At 55.2% G+C, this 21,124-nt stretch overlaps 8 protein-coding genes across 8 annotated transcripts; 4 read left to right on the plus strand and 4 right to left on the minus strand.

Annotated features, from left to right (window-relative positions):
* Nucleotides 1–1,395: 1,395 nt before the first annotated feature.
* On the plus strand, nucleotides 1,396–2,855 carry LTR77_005149 (uncharacterized protein; the record flags this gene model as incomplete). Its single annotated transcript, XM_064802398.1, has 2 exons — nucleotides 1,396–1,795; nucleotides 1,849–2,855. 2 exons carry the CDS (start codon nucleotides 1,396–1,398, stop codon nucleotides 2,853–2,855), a joined length of 1,407 nt encoding a protein of 468 aa, XP_064659759.1.
* Nucleotides 2,856–5,498: 2,643 nt separating this feature from the next.
* DUR4 (urea permease) lies at nucleotides 5,499–7,386 on the plus strand (the record flags this gene model as incomplete). The annotated part of the gene is made up of 2 exons (XM_064802399.1): nucleotides 5,499–6,095; nucleotides 6,151–7,386. The coding sequence occupies 2 exons, from the start codon at nucleotides 5,499–5,501 to the stop codon at nucleotides 7,384–7,386; spliced, it is 1,833 nt and encodes a 610-aa protein (XP_064659760.1).
* Nucleotides 7,387–7,411: 25 nt separating this feature from the next.
* TRS20 (TRAPP subunit) lies at nucleotides 7,412–8,040 on the minus strand (the record flags this gene model as incomplete). Its single annotated transcript, XM_064802400.1, has 3 exons — nucleotides 7,412–7,525; nucleotides 7,575–7,803; nucleotides 7,856–8,040. The coding sequence occupies 3 exons, from the start codon at nucleotides 8,038–8,040 to the stop codon at nucleotides 7,412–7,414; spliced, it is 528 nt and encodes a 175-aa protein (XP_064659761.1).
* A 221-nt stretch (nucleotides 8,041–8,261) lies between these two features.
* Nucleotides 8,262–8,971, plus strand: LTR77_005152 (uncharacterized protein; the record flags this gene model as incomplete). Its single annotated transcript, XM_064802401.1, has 3 exons — nucleotides 8,262–8,311; nucleotides 8,358–8,867; nucleotides 8,920–8,971. The coding sequence occupies 3 exons, from the start codon at nucleotides 8,262–8,264 to the stop codon at nucleotides 8,969–8,971; spliced, it is 612 nt and encodes a 203-aa protein (XP_064659762.1).
* A 224-nt stretch (nucleotides 8,972–9,195) lies between these two features.
* LTR77_005153 (uncharacterized protein) lies at nucleotides 9,196–10,125 on the plus strand (the record flags this gene model as incomplete). The annotated part of the gene is made up of 3 exons (XM_064802402.1): nucleotides 9,196–9,236; nucleotides 9,284–9,413; nucleotides 9,469–10,125. The coding sequence occupies 3 exons, from the start codon at nucleotides 9,196–9,198 to the stop codon at nucleotides 10,123–10,125; spliced, it is 828 nt and encodes a 275-aa protein (XP_064659763.1).
* A 286-nt stretch (nucleotides 10,126–10,411) lies between these two features.
* On the minus strand, nucleotides 10,412–11,242 carry LTR77_005154 (uncharacterized protein; the record flags this gene model as incomplete). Its single annotated transcript, XM_064802403.1, has 1 exon — nucleotides 10,412–11,242. One exon carries the CDS (start codon nucleotides 11,240–11,242, stop codon nucleotides 10,412–10,414), a length of 831 nt encoding a protein of 276 aa, XP_064659764.1.
* Nucleotides 11,243–12,428: 1,186 nt separating this feature from the next.
* On the minus strand, nucleotides 12,429–16,238 carry LTR77_005155 (uncharacterized protein; the record flags this gene model as incomplete). The annotated part of the gene is made up of 1 exon (XM_064802404.1): nucleotides 12,429–16,238. One exon carries the CDS (start codon nucleotides 16,236–16,238, stop codon nucleotides 12,429–12,431), a length of 3,810 nt encoding a protein of 1,269 aa, XP_064659765.1.
* A 935-nt stretch (nucleotides 16,239–17,173) lies between these two features.
* Nucleotides 17,174–20,847, minus strand: ZFC3H1 (Zinc finger C3H1 domain-containing protein; the record flags this gene model as incomplete). The annotated part of the gene is made up of 3 exons (XM_064802405.1): nucleotides 17,174–17,382; nucleotides 17,553–17,784; nucleotides 17,833–20,847. The coding sequence occupies 3 exons, from the start codon at nucleotides 20,845–20,847 to the stop codon at nucleotides 17,174–17,176; spliced, it is 3,456 nt and encodes a 1,151-aa protein (XP_064659766.1).
* Nucleotides 20,848–21,124: the final 277 nt, after the last annotated feature.

A 21,124-nucleotide genomic window follows, 5' to 3' on the forward strand; every position in this document is an offset into this window, starting at 1 on the left:
GAGGAAAGGTGATGTTGATGTGTGTGGCGAGGTGTGTGTTGAGGATTGAAGGAGCTGGGCGGTAGGTGAAGATCTATATGCGCTAAAGCTTTGACAGGTTTACTCACAAGTGGATTCTCATGTGATCATACCTTATATCCAGACTTCACTCGCATGAGTGGAATTCAGAGGCGAGTGAATGTTCTGTCATTCTTGAGCTGATATCGTGCCGAAACCACAAGACCAGAATGAGCATTTGAACGAACTTGTATTGTATGCGCGCTGCTGCAGCCTTCAGAGGCAGTACGACTGGAATCGTACACAGCCTCAAAATCATTCAAGCCCGACAACCATACCTCCTGCTTTCGCTTTTGCATCGACCTAAGCAAACTTGCTCCGTGCGAGACAACGAGCTTGCTGCAGAACATACCAATCGTCCTTGCGGACCTTCAGACACTTACCTTACCAACGACCAAATTTGTGCTCAGCATGCCTCTCGGCATTACTCCACCCGTAGGAGATGGCGTTGTACGCTGGCGCGCTTGCGAAGGGCCACGTGGATGGTGTACACTTGATGCCGTTGTCGTCAGAGCAGGCATAGTGAGCAGTTATCAAGCGGATGTGCCTCGAGCTATTGGGGAGAGACTGGTAATCAAACTGCTCGCAGACTGACACCTATCAGCATTGTATGCTGCTGTACAGGCCTTTCCCAACCTCCAGAGTCAGATCCAACCTCGCAATGGCAACGGAAGGGCGGCACTGCCGTCGGGTGGCGTCGTTTAGCGTGTAGTTAGCGTGCAGATCAGTGAATGTGGAACAATCGAGCCAACAAGACTGTTCTCCATACTTCCATCAACATGACACTGACAGGCATTTCAGTCGCAGTCCACCACTGAACCTGCTTCTGAGATTCATTGCATCAGAGTCTAGATCCCCCACAACCGCCTTTCAAGGATTCACTGCGACTATCAACAAGAGAACCTATACGTTGACATTGGCAATGGATATCCCCTTCAGGATGCTGTCGAAGTCCGCCCGCTTTCATGAACAATCATGCATTGGCTTCGATTCGGCCACGAGCGCTTCGTTTTTAGAATACACGCCCGCTCTCCGTGCGAAGTCCATCTGGGTTGTTGTTGAGCGATGTCGTACGAAGATGCTCAGGCCCCTGTCGACGGGGACATGCAGCAAGGCTTGCAGCGTGATGAGGGGCAACGTGCATGAGACATCAATGCATGAAATTGAGTGGTCTCGTTCATGATCGACTGTGTATGATCTGCCGGACAGCGGATGAGCCCAACGGCAAATCTTGGGTGACCGAGCTGGGCGGGAGCTTCAGTTGTTGCCCTGACTTACCTCCCTAAGCTACCTCGTCCTGAAAACCACCAAGCCGCATTTTGCAGTGTTTCTTGTACAATGGAAAAAGTGCAGACTACCTCCACAGCGACCAGCTCCGTTCAATGGCAGGCTGCCCAGGAACCAGACACTGGCGAAGAGGCAATCGAAAGGCTGGACTTGCGACCTACGATACCGCGTACTTTGAAAGGCGCCGTTGGGTTGATCGGTGTGAACAGCAGCGTGGTCAGCGCATGGCCTATCTTCTTCCTCACCTCAGTGATTAGTCTCTCCTTTGCAGGCGCCGCGGGTCTGCTTATCGGCATCATAGTCGCAAGCCTGGGTATGACCCCGGTCTACATTAGTCTGGCTGAGAAGATTCGAAGATACCCGACCGCTGGCGGACAGTACCACTGGGTCGCTGCACTTGCGCCGCAGAGTTGCCAGAAGTTCCTCAGTTTCGTTTGTGGCGTGACCCTTGGTAAAGCTGTCACCAGCCGTCTTCAGACCCATGATGCTGACTCCAGTAATCAGCATTCACCTGGCTGACATTCCAAGCTGCAAACATCTGGCTCGGGGCAGAAAGCTTTATGGCCATCGTGCTCGTCTATACCGGCAGATACGACGTCACATGGGCCTTCTGCACAGCATTAGGCATGCAGCTAGTCGCACTTCTGGTGAACCTGACTTGGGGAAGGCACATGAATGCAGCAGAAAGCCTCACTGTTATCCTACATCTTGTCGCCGTTGTCCTGCTTACGGCTCTACTGATCTTCTCGAGGGCGTCAGGGACCATGAGCTCGGACTTCTCCTTCTCTGGTAACACAGGATGGGGTCTAGGAGCTGGGACTCTTCTCTGCATCACCTTTGCCACAACAACCATCTCCGGCTTCGACTGCGCGAGTCACCTGACTGAGGACACCGTGGAGCCCAGCAAGCGGGTCCCGAGATCTTTGCTCTGGAGCACCACTCTCAATGAGACGGCATGCATCATCTGTGCTGTGCTCGTCGGGCTTAACGCGGGCGACATTGGATCACTCTGGGGTGGCCCGCTTGGTGCGACTGGCCATCCTTTTGGTGCGGTCGTGCAACTGGTCTATAACGCTTCTCAGGAACGGAGAGGTCTGACAACGGCTGTATTCGGGCTACTCGCCGCGATCCTGCTGATTTGCTCCATCAATGTTACTGCGGCAGCCAGTCGCACTGTGTTTGCAGTCATTCGCGACGATCGTAATCCATACGTGAGCAAATGGATGGCGGCAGACCTTCAGAAGGCAGGAGTGCCGCGCATTACGATAGTGCTTGTTGCGCTTGCGCCAGCACTGTTGCTGTGGATCAATTTTGTCAGCGCCGTTGGCTTTCAAGCACTGGGATCACAGTGTATCCTATCACTTTCGTCGACGTACATGCTGGCGATAAGCTGCTCTTTCTGGTCCAGATTTCATCAGCCCGACCTGCTCGGACGGGATTATGGAGGGATCTTTCACCTTGGAACATTCTGGTTTGTGACGTCTGCATCCTTACCTACGTCTCCGCGCTGATCGTTGCCCAGGGGTGAGGTTGTGGACGCGGTGGCGCTTTGCTTCCTTTTGTGCATCTTCATTCTGAGCTGGTAAGTCTGAACACCCCAGCAGCCGTGACAAAAGGCTCTAAGATCCGGACTAGGTTTCCTTATACCACGCCAGTCTACCGCGAAACCTTCAATTATGCTCCGGTTATCTGGGTCGGGATACTGTGTATAGCTGTGTGCTATTACTTCCCACTGGGCGGCCGCAAGCATTACCGCAACCCAGCACCTGGCCAGAGCAATCGTATTTAGCTTCGATACTCGATTCTTGCCAGCAACATAATGGCTCAGTGCGGAACAGTAGGTTGGCAGAGTTCTATGGGAAACGAAGACAAGGATGGACAGTGAACAGACTTCAATAGTGGTGGTGTCTCGGGGTCTTCAGCTAGAATACACACCCTTCGACTTGCACGTGATGTTAGAAAGTTTCAACCCAGCCCGTTGCACCCTACGCTTTGCTTTGCGTCGACGTAGTGACATTTTCTGCATCCTCGTCTTGCGACTCTTAGGAACCTGACTCAGACCCAGTTTCAGTGCTTCAGGCGGATCTAAGGAACTTCTCCACGGAAGCGTTGACGCTGCATTCATTCATGCAAGCCTTCGCCCTCTCGACAGTCGATACCCACTCGTGTGCTGATAGTCCTGGAGTGCTCTCGTGCAGCCTGGTGGAGCGATGGAGCGCACTGTTCACGGCAGCGGCCTCGATCTCCCGTTTTATGAACCTGCGGAAGCAGCCCCCACACGGCTTTCGAGGCCGCGCCTGAGAGTAAGCACAGCAGTAAAACGGAGTCCTCCCTTGCGAATGCTGAACTTGATGGCGACTCGAATGAAGCCCAAATCAGAGCCGATGCAAGAGGTCGCAACTACGAGCTCTTCAATGTGGTGAGTGCTTTAGCCAATAGTCGTGAGCCAGGACTTGACTGACTTCATCTCCTGGTAGCCGGTGCCGAAGACGGCAAAGGTTCCAGTAGCATAAAAGATTGGCAGTGCCTCATTGCGGATCTCGCGGCAAGTGCGTGCAATCGCTGGCTGCTGGCGGGTGAAGTTCGTGCTGCGCGGGATTCCTCGAATTTGAATGAACGACGGAGCTTGTATTTTGTCTTTCGGAGGCTGTGATGGCTGAGCAGGCGCAAAGTCTTGTGGTACGAACGCAAGGTTCCAGATGGTGTTGCGAATCTCTGGCGGAAGTCTGAGGAGTGGGCAGGATGATTGGACCATATTGCGCAGTCGACCGCAGTGGGTCACCGTCAAGTGGTTGTGGTTGTGGTGAAGACGTTGGAAGGAGTACGAGAAAAGAAATGAGGGGCGTAATGAGGGACGAAGTAGTAAGTGAATTACGAAACCATCTTGGCATAAGTGAATGTTGTCCGCGACCTGACATATGACCACACTGATCGTGCTCGTTCACCACGGCCGTGAATCACCTTTCACATGCTCCACCTGTCTGTTTGGCCTGGACTCGAAATCTTCTATACACGGCAATGTTGGTAGCGATGAAAATACTCAGAGCGAGCAAATCAAATGGATACAGCTCAGCGGTAGCTCGTGTCCTACCAGCAAGAGTAGAGCATGATATAATGATGCAAACGACAAAGCTAATTGCAGACGGCATAGAATGCAAACATTGTGGATCTCTGCGAGCAGCAAATTATGTCGTAGAGAAGGAGGAGGTTGGGGTTTGGAAAGAGCAAGGAGAGGTCGACGGACCTGCCTAAATAAGCCTAGACCATAAGACAACGTATACGTCATAGCATTTCGACGAACAACGTTGAATGAAAGAGATGAAGACTAGATAGATGCAACTGAGATACCGGCAGGGAGTGAAGAATACTTGCAGTCTCTGCGTCTTACGAACAATGTTCTGCTACAGCACAGCACGCCAACACAACTGTATAGCAATTTTCTGGTTGGTATTTCCGAGCCACTTCCGCCTATCTGTGCCGCTGACTGGGATGCTGTTAGCCCTATCAACGGCTGTACAATCTGTATCACTCGAGCCGTCAGATCGACTTGCCGTGCGAGCATCTCATACAAAGCTCCAGTGAGCTGCAAACGGTCCGCGCCGTTATCAAAGCACCCCAGTCTGTGTTGTGACTACACGCTTCACCCTCGACGATTGAGGAAGGCAATGATGCGCGGTGATGATCGGTAGGCTGTACGGTATTTCTTGATCGTCTTGGTTTCATCTCTCTTGAACCATCATTGCGCCTGGTTGATTTATCTCTTCATGGCAGAAGGAAGCGGCTTTCGAGTACTGCCCTCGGGCGCTGGATACGGCATCGTGATTGGTATCGGCGGTGTCTTCGCTCTGTTGATGTTGGGGATCACATGGCTACAGAACCGTTACGTATGAGCCGCTCCAACGATTCAATCGAAAGCTCTGAAGCTGACGTGCGCAGACACGCTTCTCGACGAAGCAAGCGGAGGAGTTCAATACAGCATCTCGTAGCGTCAAGCCTGGCTTGATTGCATCCGGCATCGTCTCTTGTGAGCAGCCTCGTCCCCCAACTCTGTTCGAGCTGACGGCGATGAAGCATGGACATGGAGCGCCACTTTGTTGACCAGCTCCACCTTTGCCTACTCGTATGGCGTCTGCGGACCCATGTGGTACGGCGCGATGGGTACCTTCCAGATCCTGCTGTTCGCTCTCATCGCCATCAAGATCAAAGCGAATGCCCCCGGTGCACACACCTTTCCCGAGATCGTCTTCGCAAGGCACGGCAAGATCGCCCATATAACGTACCTCTTCAACGGCCTTGCAACCAACATGCTCGTCGGCGCCTGCTTAGTACTCGGCGGCAGCCAGGTCGTTGAGGCGTTGACTGGTATGAACGTGTACGGCGCTTGCTTTCTGATACCGCTGGTCGTGGCGGCATACGTTATCGCTGGAGGCCTGCGGTCGACATTCATCGCCGACTACCTTCATACCGTGGTCTTGTTTATTGCGATCATGGTGTTCGGCTTCCTGATGTACGCCACCAGCGACCTTGTTGGGTCGATCAGCAGGTTCTACGACATGCTGCAGGATGCTTCGAAGGCCATGCCGATTGGCAGTAATACTGACGGTTCGTATCTGGCTTTCCGCTCGGTGGATGGCCTGGTCTTTGGCATCGATCTCTTCGCAGCCGGGTTCAGTACGGTGTGGCTTGATCAAGCATACTGGCAACGCGCAATTGCTTCGAAGCCGGAGACAAGTGTGAGAGCGTACATCTTGGTATGGTTTGATCAGAGCTGCGATTGGAAGAATCGAGCTGACATGAGCCTCGCAGGGTGGTGTAGCTTGGTACGGCATCCCATTTGGATTTGCAACCGCTATGGGTCTCGGCTGCGCTGCACTGACCAGTAACCCACGATTCCCAACGTACCCCAACCCTCTTTCAACACAAGAGAATGGCGCCGGTCTTTCCTCGCCTGCCACAGCCATCACGCTGCTCGGTCAAGGTGGAGCTGTGCTGATGCTCGTCTTGCTCTTCATGGCTGTCACATCCAGTACTAGCGCCGAGCTGATCGCGGTGTCCTCATTGCTTACATTCGACGTGTACAAGACCTACATCAAGCCAGACTCTACTTCGGCCGGACTGGTGCAGATCTCCCACTACGGCATCATTTTGTATGCTCTGGTCCTCGCCGGGTTCTGTTGCATTTTAAATGCTGTTGGATTGGACCTAACATGGCTTCTCACCATCCTCGCGATCATGGTCGGTGGGGCTTCGATTCCGGTTGGCCTCATTCTGCTGTGGAAGCGCATGTCGACGGTGGCAGCTGTGGGCGCGCCATGGATTGGTTTGGTCTGTGGCTTGATTGCCTGGTTCGTCACCACGTGGAAGCGCTCTGGTGCCATTACCGTCGCGACATCCGGAGATACGACCAACGCTGTTGCTGGAAACATTACATCGTGGGGCGTCGGCTTCCTCATGTCCATCGTCCTCACTCTGGCCTTTCCGGCGAAGTACTCGAGCACCGACCCGAAGCATATCGAGCGCAGCAACAAGATCCAGGGCATCTCCACCCATCAGGCGGCTGAGGTGAGTCCGGTTGGTGACCTTAGCGAGAAGTCGGTCTCCCCAGCGGACGACGAGAAGAAAGCAGGACCTGCTGCGGAGAACCAGCCACCATCGGCCCCTGCACCAGAGACACACGTGCCAACTGGCAATGAGATCGTGGACTTCCTCGAAGCAAAGCAGATGGAGCCGATGGACCCTGTGGCTGTAAAGAAGAGCGAGCGACTAGCCGTCGGAGCGAACATTGTCTTCGGTGCGGTTGCGATCATCCTGGTTCCATTCACACTGTTCGGGACAGGCTACATTTACAGCCGCTCCTTCTTCACAGGGTGGGTGGTGATGAGTTTCATCTGGGTGTGGACCAGCATGTGCATTTGTGTCATTTATCCGGTGGTGGAGAGTACTGGCGCGCTGAGGATGGTAAGCCGTGGTCTTTGGAAAGATACCATGGCCTTGTTTGGTGGGAAGAAGAATAGGGCCGGGCAGGCGAGTAATGAGGCTTGATGTAAACGGATGTGCGGTGCCAGTATCATAGGTACTTCTTAGCAGCAGTGGCCACTCGGCTGCGGAACACAGGGCTCGTGACGGCTTGATTGACCTGGTAGAAAGGATTCATGATGCACTTCAACCAGGCTTCGTAGACCTTGAATTCTGTTAGCACCTTCAAGCTGATAGACGCAGTGACGACTTACTTCGAGCATGAACTGCCGCACGGCATCTTCGGTCTGCGGCGTGGTAGGATTGCTGGCAAGCAGAGTACTCTGCCTAGCTGTCGAAGGCCGGGATGGAGGCGACGTCTGGTAAGCTGAATACGGCGTGCTGGTTGGGTCTGGGTTCATGAGGAGCATGAACTTGATGTTGCCTCCAGTCAACAAGCAGTGGATGTGGTTGTTCTGGAAAGAGTCCACCTTCTTCAGATAGCTGATGAAAGAATAAGTCAAGGGGCTGTTACTGGAAGGCCAGACGGACGTACAGCTCTTTGTTGTTCCACTGAATCTCCTCTACCATGTCCAGCGCGGCGTGAACGATGAATTGGTTCATGTGTTTGGCTTCATCTCGAAATCGTGCTGCGCCATCTGCGCCGCCTTTGGATGTGCCGAAGTCAATCTCAAAGAGCGGGTTGTCCCTGGTGCCTATGATGGCGAAGTAGTACGACATGATCGCAGGACTAATCGTACAGCAGATGTGACCCTTAGACTTCCATAATCGTTGGATCAGAGGCAAGAGGTGGGAAGAGAGAGGTATTGGAAAGAGCGCTTAAGCCTGAGGCATGTGATGTCTCAATTGGGAGGCTACGCCTTGGCTCTCCCGCGGCGAGATCATTGAGGACTGCCATCTGATCGAAGGAGCATTGTATTACACTACAGCCCATTGCCACCATGTTCGGAGCATTCAAACCATCTGCCCCACTCTCGGGCGGCTTGCTATGGTATGTAGGAATGCGCATCCCAAAGTGCCCGACTGACGCCTACCAGGAAAATCCCCTACCGACTCTCAGCACCACAGAAGCTTCGCCATCGAAGACGGTTACGGCATGTCGACAACGTAGTCTCAACCCTCGACAACGCATTGAAGCGGCAGACGCCCTCAATGGCGCAGGCATCACAACACTCTACAACAGCTGAGCCCGCCCAGCTACCCAACCAACACCAATATCAGAGCGGCGCATCGGGCAAGGCTACGCCAGAGGAGCTGTCAGCTACGGCGGAAGGGCAGCGGATGATCGAGAGAGAGGTGAATGCAGATCAAGAGGCGCGGCGGCATGGGCGGGGACCTAGACAGGGCGAGATGGTGCCGGAGTTCACAGAGCATGGAGTGGAAGTGCCCAGCACGCAGCCTTTGATTGAACAAGCGCGGATGCATGGCACGATCAAGTTGATAGAGAGGTGGAAGGCGGAGATGCCGACGGAGCAGGAGATGTTGCCGCGGGATAAGTATACCATGTTCGACAAGAAGGCGAAGAAGTATCGGAAGGGGGTGCACAAGTGAGTGGTCTAAGCGCCGAGCGTGCTCGAGGAACATGCTGACTCTCTGCAGACTCCCTAAATGGACTCGAGTGTCCCAACGACTCAACCCACCAGGCTTCTAGATCTGTTGTATTATATCTGAGTTTAGCGTGGAGTTGGAGTGTATCTGTCGAGCCTCATTCAAGCTTGTGAAGCCGCTCCTTCCCTTTTGGTAGATTACGAGCCACGTGGTTCGTTATTGGCGTCCGTGCGCCGGAGTTATGACTTGACAGTGAGGTCGCCCCTGTCACTGACACGCTCTCCAACTCATCACTCACCACCTGGCAACACCGACGTTGCTACAACCATGGACGAAGGCGTGGAGGAGATGAGCTGCGCTCTGCAAAAGTACGTCGGGGCAATTTGTCGCATCGCCATCACACTAACAGTGACAGAATGTTGTTGACGGGCGCATACTCTGACCTCACGATACATTGCGGTGAAAAGAGCTGGGCTGTACACAAGGTATTGCTGTGCTCACGTTCGGATTACTTCAAAGCCGCCTGTAGGCCTGATGCTTTCAAGGTACATGTATTGTGCCTGGCCCATGTCTGACGTTCTGCTTATCACCACGCCGCAGGAAGGTCACGACGCCTGCATCAACCTCGTGGCCACGACGGATGAGGGCCACGAGGATGACTTGAGCGCGGACAATCCGGAAGCCGTTGAGCTCATGATCGACTTAATCTACCGCCACAACTACACTGCGCCTCACATCCACATCTCGGTGGCATCAGCGAATGGCGGCGGGGGCCATTCAAACAATAGGGCAGTTCCTTGGCTGACACCGTCTGGCGATTGCAACGTGGTCATGCACGCGAAAATGTACGCACTGGGATCTAAGTACGGCATCAAATCGCTTCAAGATGTTGCAAAGATCAAGTTCAGTGAGGCGGCTTGCTACGCATGGAATGACCGGCGCTTCGTCGACGCCATCCAGGTCGTCTACACGACCACGCCCGACGAAGACAAAGGTCTGCGAGACATCACAACACGCACGATCCACGAACACTGCGCCCAGCTTGTTCGCAAGCCTCGCGTTGCGGTTTGCATGCATAGCATCAATGGACTTGCTTTCGATCTGCTTGTGCGCCAGACCACTCCGGAAGTCGTTCGCCTGCCACCTCTTTGCAGCGGCTGCCTCAAAGAATCGACGGCTTACTGCCCCAGATGCAATTGTTTGGTCAAGGCTAAGGCCACCGATGACGACGATGAAGGGGGCGATGGTGGATGGTGAAGCATTTCTGGTTATGTGCCGTGATCGGGAATACTGGTAGCTACAGTAAGGCATGATCGAGTTGCGGGGTGGATTTGAGTGTATGGAGACATCAGTCTAGTCGGTACCTCTTACAGATCCCTGGATGCCAATCTGTCTTAACCAGAGGCTCTTGATATCCTCAAACCACAAATGACACTGCTCAAGGACCGGCTAGAATCAAGTGCCGTGCTGTGACCTCTTCCACCAGCCGCTAGGATTACGCCTGTGCATGAGCAGGTACTCCTGAACAGGCCCACATGGCCGATTACCTCCGCCCTCTGCCCGCATCCTGCCGCCCTTCACTCCTCTCCTCAGCCTTCTCCTCCGCTTCCGCCTCCTCCCTGACCGAATACATCTCCCGGCCCGGCCGCCTCCAAGAATGACTCCTCCCCGACATAGTCCTGGTATGCCGCATGCCCGGACGCTGAAGCTTGCGATCTCCCTGGATGCGTGGTCGTTGCTGTGCGTTCTCGTACATAGGAAGTAGAAGCCCATCGCGTTCCTCAGTTGCCTTGCCCTTCGCCTCTCCAGGTGGCGTGACCGTCAAAGTCAAATAGTGAGGTATTTTAGGATGTAATGCTGTTTGGCCGTGAAATGAGTCGACGTCCAAGTCATCGCGAAGGTCCGGGGAGGCGTCAGGAGTCAGACCAGGCACCTCCTTGTCTGATGTGTGCGGCGAGGTCTTTGCTAATTCTGATTCTCTCTCGTTGCGGCTGCGCTGGACCGACCGCTTGAGCGCATCCGCCTGGTTCGCCAGCATGCCACTCCACTTGCTGGGTAATGACTGCTCGTTCTTCTGCGCCTTCCGCCGGTCTTCATCGAAAAGAGCGAAATCCATGATTCCTGCGTTCCACTCCACTTCCTCCCCGTCCGAATCGCTGTCGTCCCAGTCTTCGTACATTTCGAGTGGCGACAAGAAGTAGTTGCCCGGGTTGTTCTCAAGATCTTCTTCGAATGAAGTCGTGAATAGCTTGGTAGGGGGCGCAGTGGCAGACTTGGGTTCGCTGAGACATCTGTATGTGCTTGGACGGTGGGCACTAGCACCGTTGAGGTGCGACGGCCAGCTAAGGCTCCTTCCGGGCTCGTGCCGTTGCATCGCGGAGCTGAGTTTTGTAGGAATTTGAGAGGGTGCTTTATTTTCGGAGCAACCTGGTTGGTCGGCGGAACTGCTTACCTACCCGTGGAAGGGGCCTGCGGCGTGCGTTCCGCTGCGAAGAAGTTCGCCGCTTTTGCAGGGCAGATCTTGACAGCCTCAGAAGTCAACTCCTCTCGCGGGCTTGCGTGCAGTGGATGTTGCAGTTGGGGAGTGTGGCGGCCTTATCCTCGTCCGGCCCAAGGCCGGTCAAATGTGTCGTGCGGCAATCGAAGCGTTCAAGCAGGTGAAATTTCAACGAGAGTGGGCGCGAAATCTTGGTAACGAGAAACTGTAATGACAGCAAAGAGAGGTGCAGAGCCTGAAGACCAGTACTGGAGATGCGGAGCAAGATATGAGTGGTGGATGACTCCCAAACGCGCGGCTGAAGGCGCTGTAGGTTGCCTGGTGGTGTGGTCAGGCGGCGCAGCTTAGGAGGTAGATGACTGCGTGATTGAGACTGAGGAATTGAGAAACATTCGCAGCTACCTTGTGGCCCTCATCGCCGAACCGTGCATTTGTAATGTAGCAGGTCAGCCTGGCGGATGTCGTTCGTCCACCCCCACGTGTGAGGCGTTCCGACAACTGATGAGGTTGACTAAAGCAAGCGTGACGCGGTAGACGAAATGCTGCAGGATCAGTGTCGCCTAGACGGGGCCAATTGACGTCCAAACCGACGCGGCCCAATATGGATGCTGTACGTGATGACCATGCTTGGAATGATGACTCTGGAAGATGAGGGTGTGATGGAAAGTCTTGCGGTCATCTGCGAAGTTGCCCGGGGCTGGAACTTCAACCCGCCCTCGCCGCCAACGGTGCGGATCGGGTCATGGCGGCAGTACCCCAGTCATGCACCCCACGTACCTTGCGTGTCTGAGGGGTTATGCATGAAGATGCATGCAAGGGCACGGTTGGGTCTAGAGCTGTTGGAGGTCTTGAAACGGACGAGTGAGCGACCACGAACTGTAGAAGATATGACTGTATCTTTGGCCGGGCCTACGACTGTCTGCCATATCTATCTAGAAGCATTGTACGCTGTTGTGTTGAATGTCTTTCCATGCTTTGCGCAAAAATCGTATTGTCATCAGGCCAGAATCAGAAACAATCAAGCAACCGTCCAGCGCTTCTCGCCGACCCACCACCCACCTCATCAAAGCTTCGGCCCTTCGTACACCACTGGATCGACCTCCACCGCATACTCCGGCTTCTCGTGCTCCTTGAGATGGCCCTCCAGAACCGTCCGACAAGTCAGAGCGAAGCGCAGGCAGTCCGCGGGCACGACCTTATGTTCGAGGTACCTCTGGATGTCGTACCCCTCCATGAGGATAATGTCGCCGTGGCTGAGGGTGACAGTCACCAAATCTGGGGCGACCTTCTGACTGCCCTTGCCGACAAGCCCGAGCTCCTTGGGCAGCTCCTTCCGTCGTTTGGTGTACGCTGGCCCATTGCTTTTCAGCTGTTGCAGCTCTTCCCAGGCGGCGTGGCGTTTGGCGTCCATGTCCGGTCCAAAGACGCCACCTGCCAGCGGTTCCTCCTCGGTGAAGATGCCTGTCTTTGAGCAGCCGTTGAAGTGTTTCTGCTTCATCCGAAGGTGCATCTTGGCTCTGCCGCCAAGTGAAAGTGTTGCAATTCGTGGCCCGAGACCTTCTTCGCCATCGTCGTGGTACTCAATCTTCTGCCCTTCAAAGTAGGTGAAGATGAGCTCCTCGTTCAGGTCTTCATGCGCATCCTTTTCAAGGAAAGCACGCTGGGCCCAGTTCAAGCGACGGCGACATTCGATGACGGGCCATGGTGCCTCACTGAACGGCTTGCTTGCGCCGGTCGCAACAAACTTGTACGGCATGCCGTAGTTCATCGAGAAGGCTGTCATTAGATCACCGTCCTCGAAAACGTAGGCCTCGCCGTTCGTCGGACCTGCAACCTCCTCGTCGGCTTCCTCAGGCTCGTCATCCCCTGGCGGAGTTGGTAGCGCAGAGACTGCGGCTTTCTTGACTTGTGCAGCGTTCTTCAACGCATCCTGGCCTTTTGAATTCTTCTTCACCGCGAAGACCCGTCGCTCTAGCCCCATGTCGACCTGTTGGATTGCCGCGAACATGGCATCAGGTCCAGTGCCTTCTTCTCGCAACACCGGCTGTGTCGCTGCAGCATGCACGAAGCAACCATCGATGCCATCGAAAGTGTAAGTGGCAATCTTGTAGCCTGACGCATACTTGATGGAGATATTGACGCCCCGCGTACCCTTCTCAGGCTCCAGAGTCGCAGCGCCGTTGCGAAGCAGGGTGGGTGCATTGTCCCATGGGGTGTGAAGCATGTGCGGAGCGACCGGGCGATGCTGCGGAAACAATCGAAAGTCGCATGCGGAGTTCTCGCAGACCCAGCCCTTGAAGAACCGTCTGGGGCTGCAACGACCACATTTCGGGCAGCAAATACCACGGGTGTTGACCCTACGGATGTTGTCGCCAATGATGTTGCCCACGTCTGGCACTGGCGGCCTGAGGTCGCAAGGCTCAGGCTCTTCAGAGTCGTCCTCGCTCTTCCAGAGTCCCGACTCGTGCAAGAGAAACGCCGGATGGTACTCAAGACCCTCCTTGCCGTACGGCACGTCCACGCCGTTCCACTTCCAGAACTGGTCGCAGTCGGCGTTCAAGCAGATCCACCCTCGCAAGTAGACCTGATGGTAAGTTTGCTGGCAGCTCAAACATGAAGCTTCAGTCGAAGCCGAAACAGTGGCCGGCAGAGCCGCCGCCTGCAGCTGCGATTCTATCGTAGCAACAGGCGAAAACCACGCCGGCTTCTTTCGGTTGAGCCGTTCCAGACGATACTTGACTGTCATCCAGATGTTGTTCTTGCTACCGCGAGTCTTCTCCGACCAGACCATCGTTGGTTTGTACCAACCAAGCACGCAGTACTGGTGTGGCATTTTGACCGGAGCGGCTTCGTTTCGGTTACCGCAGATGACGATGAGCGGGTTTTGGTGCTTTATGTCATTGAGGATCGACTTGGGCTGAGAGTGACTGAGACTCTGGTCCTGCTTTTGAGCCATGCCCCCGCTAGACTCAACCTCCATACTGCCACCTGCTCGACAAATGATCACATCGCCGTCAAGGTACTCGCGGCAGTGTCCCATGCCATCGAACAAGAAGCCGTAGACGTGTCCATCGTTTGAATAACAGCCACCCTGCGGCTTCTTGAAGTACGGCAGGGTCTCACAGAGCGCTTGTCGGGACTCTGCCCACACCCGCGGGACGCCTCCTGCCATCGGCTTCTCATGCAGAGTCTCCCGATGCATCAGCTTCTTGGACACCGAAAGCAGAGTAGGGTCGACAGCAACATCAAGCCAGGTAGAAGTTGCCGAGAATCTGCCTTGCCTCCGGGCAGAAGGTATCGGCAGTCTGACCAGCAAAGACTCTGTCTGTTTCGGGACCGCCTTACCGCGAGCTGGCTTCCGAGGAGCTTTGCCATTCTCCTTTGCCGGCGTTGGAGTTTGTTTCGGCGGACGTGGAGTGGTTGTCGACTTCCGCTGAGTCTTGCGTGGAGCCGCCGGCTTTGTTACTCTGCCAGTGGCAGTCTTGTCGGTGGCAGGTTCCTTCCGGACATTCTTGCGTGCCGGCTTTCGCTTCGCGACGGGCTCAAAATCCTCAGAATCCGAAGCAGAGCCGTTGTCGTCTGCATCTGGCGGGGTTTCTGGTGTTTCCGGCGAGTCTGGCGTGGTGGCTTGAAACGCCGGATCGTCCTCGTCCTCGACAGAAGGTTTTTCAGTGACCCCAATAGACTTGCGGGCCCTTAGCGCGCGGCCGCCTGCTTTGGCTGGCCCGATTGTTGACGGCGGAGTCGGCAGCTGCGTCTGCGTCTTCTGTTTGCGTGCTGGCCGCACAGGGGTACTGAGCTCAAGCCCGGGACTGCTAGGCAATGCCTTGTCTGGCATCGCCACTGATTGGCGGCTTGCAGCTACCAGTGCAGCAGATCGGTCCAAGCCCTTCTCATGGAGCACCGAGACTGACAGAGCTGGCGACAATGGGCCTGAATCGATTGAACCGTTTTCGCCCGCGTCCATGTCAATGTTCGACTCAGCCCTCGGAAGCATGGAGCGCACATCCTCCGGCGCAGGAGTGTTCCGGTCTTGCTGTAGATAGCCCACCGCATTTGGCACGGCGACATTGACTCCAAATCTTGAGTCTGCTCCCGGAGCTTCGACCGTCGCTTCTAGTGTCGATGTCGAAGTGGGGTCGCTGCCAACGGCTGGCTCTGCTGCGGAGTCGTTTCGGGTTTCGGCCTGCTGATTTGAGTCGGCATCGTCGGTTGTGCGACGCCTTGGAGTGACAACGATCTCATCTCCAGAGGGCACCTCGATTGCAGATGGCTCGGTTGGCAGTGTCTCTGCGTCCGGTGAGGTTGTGTCTTGGTCGGAGGTAGCAGGAGCACTCGGAGAGTCTGTGGCTGGGTCCAGCGGCGCACTCGCATCCTTGCTGCTGCCTTCGGGCGCAACGGTAGTCGTACGCTTCTGTCTCTTTGAGGCAGATGATCCGATCGAATCTTTCAGCTCATCCTCTGCTTTCCTTTTCCGGAGATCGATTTTCTGGAGATCGATCTCCTTCTTCAGAAGCGCCATGACTTGTGGCGAGACCACTTCCGAGAAGGCTGGGGTCTTTGGCTCGACCGATGACTCCGTTACGATTTCACCTTGCGCCTTGGGAGCAGATTTCGCCTTCGTAGGTGCTTTGGCCCTGGGGGTAGCCTTCGTTCTCGGAGTCTTCCGTGGCTTCGGAGCTGCCTTTGGCTTCGCGGCAGCTTTGTCATTTTTTGCCGCCGGGGTGGTCTTCTTCTGGCTTTTCGGCAGCATATTGTCGGCCTCGAGAAGTTGATCGGCTTCCTCAGCAGTGGGCTCGACGTACGACTTGCGGATGGTCCTGGCAAGAACTCGCATCGAGCCAGTCGAGTAGTCGGAATGATTGATAGCCATTGTGAGGAATCTTCCAGGATTTAAGGTGAAGCGTCCAATGGGGTCCCAGAGAAAGTCTTCTCACGGTGAGTCACGCTCAAATCCGGAAGCGTGATGTCAAGTCGAAGGAATGGTCCCGGCTGAATCCAATAAAGATAGCAAAACCCAGAAGACTTTTCACCGAATTGATGGAAGCCAGACTGCGCAGTGTCCCGTGATCGAGCCGTGATTCAGGAACCTGAATGGAGCGATCGTGTGCAGGAGGAAGAGTCCAGGACTCGAGGTGATGTTGTGATGTGAGGTTGGCAGTTGGAAGCCGCAATGCAGGAGTAAGCTTGTGCTTAAGCTTAAGCTGGAAGGTGGGGTATCCTTGTCGATGTCGAAGAGGTCTAGGTGTGTGTGAGAGTGTGTCGAAGAGGAGCGATGTTGAATCGTAAGTCTAAGATTGTATAGCAGAGGGAAGGTCTGATATATGTAGAAGACGGAAGCAGTATAAGAGCGTGACGAGCAAGGTCACACGACCGCAACAATATCAGAAGACAACACATGCTGCTGGCTCCATGTGCACCTTTTCAGTGAAGAGCGAAGTTTGCGCAAGTGAAGGAGCAATCATACTCATACAAATGCTATTTAAAACCTGTCCCACGTGCTGTGCCATGCCGGCGGCTCCAATGAGATGCTGCAGCGGCTCAAACCATATGGTGAGGATACCAGTGTTGGTACCAATGCAGACTCCAGTATGAAGCACCCAGCCCTCGCCATATGATACAGCCGCGCAACCAATGCACAAGCTCGCGAGGCGATCCGAAAGAAATCGTCGTATAATGCATGAGGCGAAACGAAGAACAAGAGGCGCTTGCGCGTCCACCCAGAAGCTCGACACAGCCACCGCTGGCGCCTGAGTGCGCGCTGGCCATCAAGGACCTCGAGCATTCTTTTGCTTCAGAGCAGAAGCATCACCTAAGGTTCAACACCTTAGTCGCATCACCGATGAAGTCCCGCCTGTACTCCGCCATCCTTTTCGCGATGGCATTGGCGTCCGGCGCCGGCTTGATAGCCCTGAGCTCGCGGATGACGGCAGCAAGGCCGTCTTTCCACTGCTTGTACTGCTCTGGAGTGCGCGCCGGGACGTTTTTGGTGCCCATGGTTGAGAGGAGGTCGCCGTCTGTGAGGTTAGTAGTCATTAGGTCAGCTCGTCCCGGTGGTCTGTGTAACTGAAAGGTGCGAGGGAAGGAAAAGGAACAGGAGAGATAGGTATATATCAGAGTGAGCTCTTGTCGGCAGTGAAAATGAAAATGAAAAAGGTCTGAGTGTGTTGGAAAAGAGATCACGAACCAGGAAGTCCCATATCCTTGAAGTGTTGATTCTTGCAGCCCTGGTCGTTGCATTGGCCTCCAGTCGCTTCGTAGGGGCAGAGCGGCGTATCGGGGTTGATCTTGTTGCTGTACGTCAAGGACTGGAAGCCTCCAGGGACCACGTCCGAGTAGTTTGGGTGCCAGCGGAAGTCCTTGAACATCCTGAGCGGGCTCTCGTAGGGCGTGTAATGGGTCCTGTGCACCATATTCTCCTAGATCATGGTCAACACATGGTCCTGCTCTTCGCCGAAATCGCCTACCGTGTCCGCGAGATGAGCAGCTTCGCTTGTCTTCGGCTGCAGCTCGGATGCAAGATCCTCGTCAACCGTTCCGCTCTTAGAGATCGATCCAGCCGTAGGTTGGGCTGGGAGAGCTGAGTCGGCAACGCCCTTGCCTTGCTGACTGGTAGACGAATCAAAAGACGCATCGTAGTCTGGGTCGTAGTCGTCTGAGTCCGATGCATCGGTTGAGCCGCTTGACGACACACCCAGCTTGCTGTTAACTCGCGATGGGCCGTCGGTCATCTCTGAATCTGCCTCTTTGTACTGTGGAGCTTGCAGGGTGTCAAGATGGTCGTGCTCGAGTTGACTCTGCCCTTCGTCCGTGGCAGGGTTCTGTGCGATGGTGCCGATTGGTAGAGAAGGCTCCTCAGGAACGTCGTCTTCATCAGAACTCTCGCTCATAGCGACTTCCATATCCTCCGACGACTCATCAGTCTCTGATGCCTGCGTGCTCGCTGCTTGCTTCGCATCCTCGCTGACAGCTGAGGCGCCGGTCTGCACCGAAGTGGGAGGCTTCTCATCATCGTAAAACTCAGAAGCTGATCCGTCATCGACCTCCCATTCCTCGTACTCGGTTTGAGCGACGTCAGTAGCCCGGCTGACAGGTTCCGGGACTTCCTGCGACGCAGGAGTGACGCTGACGGTGCTCGCGTCACGCATAGAAATGCCTGGCAAACTGCCATTCGAGACACGCAGCTGCGAAGGTAGAGGGGCAGGTTCTGCAGGCTCTGCAGATCGGCTGGACGCGGCCTCCACGGCCTTGTTCAGGTCAGCCATCTCATTCTTCTCGAGATCTATAAGTCTCTGTCGCAGCCTCTCTTTCTCCTGCTGCCTGCGGAGGGCAGCAGGAGAAGGGGCGTGGTTGTCGGAGTTGGTGCGAGAATGGTCCGTTGCTAGAAGTGGTGACTGTGATGAGAGCTTCGCTTTTTCAGCGGACGGTCCTGTAGTGATAGCAACGCTTCCAATCTTTGGAGTCGATTGGCCATCGGGCTTTGAGAAGCTGGTCTCTCCGCCTTCCGGCGTGGTGGCAGCGGGCGCTTGGATCGATGCAGCAGACTCGATTAAAGGCGTAGCGGTTTTCTTGCCCTTAGCTTTGCTCCTAGCCTCCCGTTCCGCGATCTGGCGCTTGAACTCTTCGATCCGTTGCATCTGCTGCTCATACGTGGTTCCATTTGGCGTGCTGTTCCCAGGGGTGCTCGGGGTTGAAGATTGCATCTGATACCCCGATCTGGGCCGGAAGTCTGGAAGGGCCCCGACGTCGCGGAAAGACTTAGTTGCCGGAGCACCGTTCTCGACGTCTACATCCATGGCAGTACTATCGCCTTCGTCCTCTTCATCACTGACGTCTATGACTACTGACTCTTGTTCGCTAGTGTTCCTGTCTTGTCCGAATGGTCGCTTGCGGGCGCTGGTGGCTTCCGAAACGCCTTCGAAGTCGGCGGCAACTGGTCGCTTACGAGTTGCAATCGATGGCCCTGTCAGTGGGGAAGGCGCTGGGTTGATGGTGTTTTGAGCCGGTTGAGAGGCTGCTGCCTGAGTGTCTGGGAATGAGTTGTGTGATGGCTGCGGTACTGAACTGTGCATGAACAGGCCAGGCAGCCCGGTAAACCCAGCGTATGATGTTAAAGGCGGCGGCGAGGTCACAGTTTGCACAGGTGGTGGCTGGGCTGGAGGCGCCGACGGCTGCTGGGCCTGCACGGAAGGCTGCTGTGATCTCAATTCTGCGAATCGGGAGTCAAGATCTGTGGCAGCTCCAGAAACCCGAAGATCTTGCCATGGGCTAAAAGCAGACTTTTGAGACGGTTCAGGCGGAGGCACTGTCGCAGGAACAGGGCTTGACTTTGCTGCGGTGGGTAATCCGGCCTTCTTTGCCGCTTGCTTCGCTCTCCAGTCTGCAAGCTTTTGGCGAGCCAACTCGGTCTTCGCGTCGTCCTTTGCAGCTGGCCGGGGGGGCTCCTTATCCTTGACGGTCTCATTCAGGTCTTTAGCTTGTGGAGCTTCAGTGGTAATAGCCGCTGGGCTCTTGACCGCGTCGGCAGTCACCTTGGCGGGAGCTTTGCTCTTCGGGTCTACGTCCGAAGTCTTCGTTGGCTTCAAAGCCTGCAATTTTGCCAAATACTCACTCCGATCCAGATGCTTTGCCGGTGGTGGACGCTTTGCAGCCGGTGCTCTGCGAGGCGGATCTGGAGACGGCTTTGCTGCTAGCGATTGCGTGGCTTCCGCGCCATTTGCTCGCTGCGCGACATCATTCGAGTTGTAGATCGCTGGGACTGGCAGATCGAGCCGCCTGAACAGACGGGCTAAGGCCTTCGGGCTGCTGACCTGCGACACAAGGTCGTCGAACGTCTTACCAGCTCTGACCATCTCCTGCACGAATAGCCCGGCCGTGTGCTCTCTGCTGGCGCGAGTCGTCGTCGTCCCGTTCTGCTGCGGAAGCGGCGATGGCATACCTGTCTGATTCGTGGGAGCAGAGCCGGGCGCGGTCTGTTTCGTGGCATCTCTTGCCGAATGACCATCTGGACTTGCACTTGGACGACGTGGGCCAGTTGGAGGCGGACGAAGGAAACCTTGCTCTTGCCATACCTCTGTCGCTTCCCCCTCTTCTAACTCGCCGTCCTCCATGTCTGCATCGCCGTTTGAGCTATCGATCTGCAATTGTGAAGGCGCTTCTTGCACTTGCATATTGCTTGGAGTAAGGGCAGACGCTGTTGGCGCATGATTAGGCTCATTGGAAGCTCCACCGACTTGTGGTGGTGCCGTGAAAACGCCGCTCTGGAAGGCTTGAAATATGGCTGCCAGCCGTTCAGGCGAAATGCCAGCCAGCAGCGCCGGATCGATAGCAGCCAGTTGTCCGTTCTGCTGGAATGCAGCTTGTTGTGTTGCTGCAGCTTGCGGGTGTGGAGGACCATGTGTTTGCGGATACTGCTGCTGTTGCGGTGCATCGTGAGGTGTCGGTGGAAGCGCTCCTCCACCAGCGATGGAAGTGTACGCCATGGTGTGTCTACCTCGATGGCGCGCTCTTCTTGGTTAGCAACAACAGATACGGATCATGCTGTTGCGGCTCGTATGAAAACTCTACGCGCAAACGTTGATGGCCGTCTCTATACTTGCTTTGTGGTCGCGTTCTTTTGGTCGCTCGCACTTGACAGGCGCTATCGCGCGCGAGTGAAGATGGCTCGGCGATCAGATGAAGCCTGTCAACGATGTTCAAGAGGCTTCTTCCGACTCGATGCGAATCTTGCACGTCTGGAGATGGCTTCTCTTGCGGTAG

The sequence above is a fragment of the Saxophila tyrrhenica genome (genome assembly GCF_035928015.1).
Source record: "Saxophila tyrrhenica strain CCFEE 5935 chromosome Unknown scaffold_7, whole genome shotgun sequence".
NCBI lineage: Eukaryota > Fungi > Ascomycota > Dothideomycetes > Mycosphaerellales > Extremaceae > Saxophila > Saxophila tyrrhenica.